This window comes from Vicia villosa, linkage group LG5 (assembly GCF_029867415.1).
Source record: "Vicia villosa cultivar HV-30 ecotype Madison, WI linkage group LG5, Vvil1.0, whole genome shotgun sequence".
Taxonomy (NCBI): Eukaryota; Viridiplantae; Streptophyta; class Magnoliopsida; order Fabales; family Fabaceae; genus Vicia; species Vicia villosa.
Genome location: NC_081184.1, coordinates 131,140,285 through 131,145,238, shown reverse-complemented (window position 1 = coordinate 131,145,238; position 4,954 = coordinate 131,140,285). Strand labels below are relative to the sequence as shown.

Sequence of the window (4,954 nt, the reverse complement as noted above, 5' to 3'; positions counted from 1 at the left end):
ATCACTAGTTTTAGGGAAGAGCTTTGGAGCTTTGATAATGTTGTTTGGAACATCAAAGCTTTGGTTTGGAGGTGGTCTTTTTGTGGAGAAAATATTCATCCCAATTCTTCTTATTATGATTTTGTCAAAGATCCGATCCGGTTCTTATCATAATTTCAATTGGTTTGTATTTTTTCCTCGCTCTGGCTTGTGCCCCCCTTTTGTAAACAGGTCGGTGAACCCTTAGTTCACCGGTTTATATTATCTTGTTTACTAAAAAAAAAAATTAAAATATTCAATAAACACACATAACATTTTCATCAATAATCTCCACATGTGTTTTGACAAACAAAAAGAGATATGTATATAGCCCATGTGCCTATTGGTTTGTATTGTATCCTTTGTCATCTCCACTTTTATATTCCTCTTCCCATTTAGGTATGAATGAATGAATCTGTTAAAAAACCTCATTCAATTTAATCCATTTTTAAACAGTACTATAGTAATATACCAAATCCATTAGAACCAAAACTAACTATTGGATGATTAACCAACAAATGAAGGGAGGACATACGCAAAGGCCATTTCCGGCAAAACAGCCTCCAAGTTTTCGCTCTAAACTTCAATTAATTTTCACTTTCTATAACTTTGTACAGTTGATAAAACACATGAAAAAACTAACATAAACTATTCACTTTGTAGTAATTAACCCAATATTCCAAATCCTTATAGCTATAAATACTCTCCTCATAAACCGTTACAACTCACACACCCCACTATCTTCACCACTTCTACCACTCCATCTTCCAATTCCTCACATCATTCATTCTTCAACATTTCAACAAAATGTCAAACAATAATTATCCTCTTCCTTTTCTCTTCCTCATAATCACACTCTCTTGTTCCTTCAATTTCTCAACTGTTACATCATCCACATACAATGTAATCCAATTCGGAGCCAAACCAGACGGAATAACCGATTCCACTAAAGCTTTCCTAAATGCATGGACTAAGGCATGTTCGTCTCCATATCCCGCAGCAATTTACGTTCCACAAGGGAAATTCTTACTTGGAACTATAACATTTAATGGAAATTGTGCTAACAAAGCTATTTCCATAACCATTGATGGTACTTTGATTGCCTCATCTAATTACCGTGTCACCCGTAAAGCCAGTAACTGGTTGAGCTTTCAGAATGTAGACGGAGTTTCAATTCGCAGCGGAGTGCTTGATGGCCAGGGTACTGCCTTGTGGAATTGTAAAAATTCTAACACAAGGAATTGCCCAACCGGAGCCACGGTAATGTCTATCATGCATTAGCATTGCACATGATTAATAATTAATTTAAGAGTAGATCATGTAATGGTTAATTTGCAACCACTCTTATTTGAAGATTTTATTTTATAAGGTGATGAGAGTGGTTAATTTTATTTGGTTATGGTTTTTCAGACATTGGAATTTTTCAACTCAAAAAACATTATGATAAGTGGATTGACATCTATAAATAGTCAAATGTTCCACATAGTGTTCTATGGATGTCAGTATGTAAAAACACAAGGCGTAAAAATTGTGGCTGCCGGAAATAGCCCTAACACCGACGGTATTCATGTCCAAATGTCCTTCCATGTCACCATTGTCAACTCCAAAATTCAAACCGGTGACGACTGTATCTCAATCGGACCTGGCACTAATAATTTGTGGATTGAAAAGATTGAATGTGGACCAGGACACGGAATAAGGTAACAAATCTCTTTGATATTGATAATTTTTGTTTTCTTATATAAAAAACATGAAATTATTTTTGTTGGAATGGCTATAGTAATGATTTGTTTGATACTAATTGCAGCATTGGAAGCTTAGGATGGGAATTAAACGAACCAGGAGTACAAAATGTGACTGTTAAAACAGTTACATTTACAGGAACTCAAAATGGTGTTAGAATAAAATCATGGGGTAGAGCTAGCAATGGATTTGTTAGGAACGTCTTTTTCCAAGATGCAATTATGGTTAATGTCCAAAACCCAATTGTTATTGACCAGAATTACTGCCCAGACAACAAAAACTGCCCCGGTCAGGTTGGTTTTCTATTTAACATATTGGATGCTATACACCACTGGTATAATTTTTACATGAAAAAAAGCTGATTTATATTTTTGTTGAAATTATTATATCAGGCGTCTGGAGTTAAAATCAGTGATGTGACATACCAAGATATTCATGGAACATCAGCAACACAAGTAGCTGTGAAATTTGATTGTAGTTCAAAGTATCCATGCAGTGGGATTAAATTGGAGGATGTAAAACTTACATACAAAAACCAAGTAGCTGAAGCATCTTGTAACCATGCTGGTGGTGCTGCATTGGGTTTAGTTCTACCAGAGAGTTGCTTTTAAAATATAAATTTGCTAGAAAGATTCTTGATATATAGATAATGAATTCATACTAATAACACTACGTTGTAATTTGAAAAGTTACTAGTTTTTGGTTCATTGTTGGATCACATTGAAACCTGGTCTTGCAATTGTTGTGGACAATATAGAAAGTCCAATTTTTTTTATTACATGATTGTATTTCTAATATTCAAAATTTATACGCATATACTTGTAACAAGGAAAATTAAGGGTATATGATTTATATTGGAATTTTATAGATATTCTTTTTGTTTGGACTTATTTAATTTTTTTCTTGCTATAAACTTTCAAACAATTGAGATCATATTTTATTCTTCCATTAGATTGCATCATTTCAATCACTTGATGAATGGTTAAACTAAAACACTAGTCAATTTCAATCACTTGTTTGTTAAGCTTAAGTTATAAACAAGCCGGTAATTGAAAAATTATGTTAGGAATTTCACAATAAAGGATTGGACTTTTTTCATGGTTTTAAATCCTAACAATTGATACTTTCATCGAGAGTCTATAAGAAAAAGGCTACCATCAGGATGGTGTCCATGGAGTGAAAATTAGATAAAAATACTCAGTATAATATTTAAGGTATGAGGTTTTTGTATCTAAAGGACTAGTCTTTTAAGTTGGATTTTCTTTATTGATATCTAAAAAGTTAATTTATAGGTGGTAAGTAGTTCATCTTGTTGGAACAAAACTCAACCAAGACGAACACTCAATCAATCACATGCACATGAATGATCCACTCGAATTTGCTTTAGTTTTGTTCATACACATACACACACATTTTGCACATTTGATTCAATTGAAGAAAGAGATGAAGATTGAGAAGAAGAGAATGAGATACACACTTGCACTTTTGAATATTCATAAAACGATGTATATAGAGTTGCAGCAACAAAACCCTAACTAACTACTCACACTAATTGTCATAACTAACTTAGTTAAAACACAATTTTATTATTAACTACCTATTACTTGTATTCCAAGTAAGACACATACAAACAATAAATTGCATTCAACACACCACCTAATTCATTGTGTCAATCTCTCTACACCTATTAAACTTTTAAACTTCTTGAACACTTCCACTGCTTTTGCCAAAATGTCTGCAACTTAGTCTTCACTTCTACAATGCTCTAGACATGGTTTTCCATTGCTAACTTATTCCCTGAGGTAATGGAATATCACCTCTATATGTTTTCTCTTACCATGAGCAATAAGATTTTTGACCAAATGTATGGCTGATATGTTGTCAATCTTCATGGTCATGGCTCCGGAGAATTTGCCTTCAATTTCATCAATCAAATTCACCAACCATATGCTTACAAGAACATAGTGACGTTGCAACGTACTCTTCTTCACATGAGGACAAACCACCACATATTCCTTTCTTGAACTCCAAACTACTGGTGCACCACCTGCATGAACACGTAGTTTGTCGTTGATTTTCTATCATCAGCATCACCTCACCAACTAGAATCATTGTATCGAACGAGCTTACATTTTTTTCCTTCGTCTGCCGCTAGAAAAAAAAAAGCCATAACCCAATGCGCCTCTAAGGTACTTTAGTATTCTCATAGTGGCTCTTAGGTGTGACAATTTGGACTTTTGCATGAATCTACTTACCATTCCTACACTATATGCAAGGTCAATTGGACCATGTGTATGGAGTTTGATGAATATCTCCCTCATCTGAGTCCTTTTTCAATTGGAGTCTTGGCTCAACTGGTATTATTGTCGAGTTACAGTGCTCTATCTTAATTCTCTTGAGTATCTCACTTGCATATCTCTTGTAAAAATTGATTCCAAGGAAAAAGAGATGTTGCCAAAATTAGTCATCTCAAATTTCTTCCTTAGGTCCATGTTGAAATCTTCGGCTTCCTTCTCGCAACTGCTAGTGATTAAAAATTCATCAATATATAGGCATATAATTATGAAATCATTATTGCTACTTCTTAGGCCATACACCTCACGCTCATATGCACTTTTCATGAATTGTATCTCTCTTAGAAAATCATCAATCTTATTATCCAAGATCTTTGTGCTTGTTTAAGTTCACACTATAACACGCGTGGGCTTTAAAAGCGCTTTTTTTGGCCTTTAACAGCGCTTTAAAGCGCTGCCAAAACCAGCGCTGGCGTAGGCTACGAAAGCGCTTTTAAAAGCGCTCTGGTAGACCCCCCATATAAGAGCGTTTTTTCCAGAAAAAGCGCTCTGGTAGACCCCCCTATAAGAGCGCTTTTTACAGAAAGCGCTCTGGTAGACCCCCCTATAAGAGCGCTTTTTCTGGAAAAAGCGCTCTGGTAGACCCCCTATAAGAGCGCTTTTGCTGGAAAAAGCGCTCTGGTAGTCCCCCCTACTAGAGCGCTTTTCCAAAAGCGCTTTGGTAGGTTGCGTTTTTTTTCTTTCTTTTATTTAATCTTTGGCAGCGCTTTTTGTAACAAAGAGCTTTCGTATGTGGACCTTTAAGAGCGCTTTTTAAAAGCGCTGTCGTTGCTAAATGAGATATTTCAAAGTGCAGCCTATAATTTCAGCCTCCCAGATCGACCTGTAATATTTTCGAC

General features: G+C 35.1%; 1 protein-coding gene across 1 annotated transcript; it reads left to right on the top strand.

Annotated features, from left to right (window-relative positions):
- The first annotated feature begins 765 nt into the window (after positions 1 to 765).
- Positions 766 to 2,593, top strand: LOC131607370 (polygalacturonase-like). Its single transcript, XM_058879384.1, has 4 exons — positions 766 to 1,278; positions 1,429 to 1,718; positions 1,826 to 2,054; positions 2,154 to 2,593. The coding sequence occupies exons 1-4, from the start codon at positions 826 to 828 to the stop codon at positions 2,370 to 2,372; spliced, it is 1,191 nt and encodes a 396-aa protein (XP_058735367.1). The 5' UTR covers positions 766 to 825; the 3' UTR covers positions 2,373 to 2,593.
- Positions 2,594 to 4,954: the final 2,361 nt, after the last annotated feature.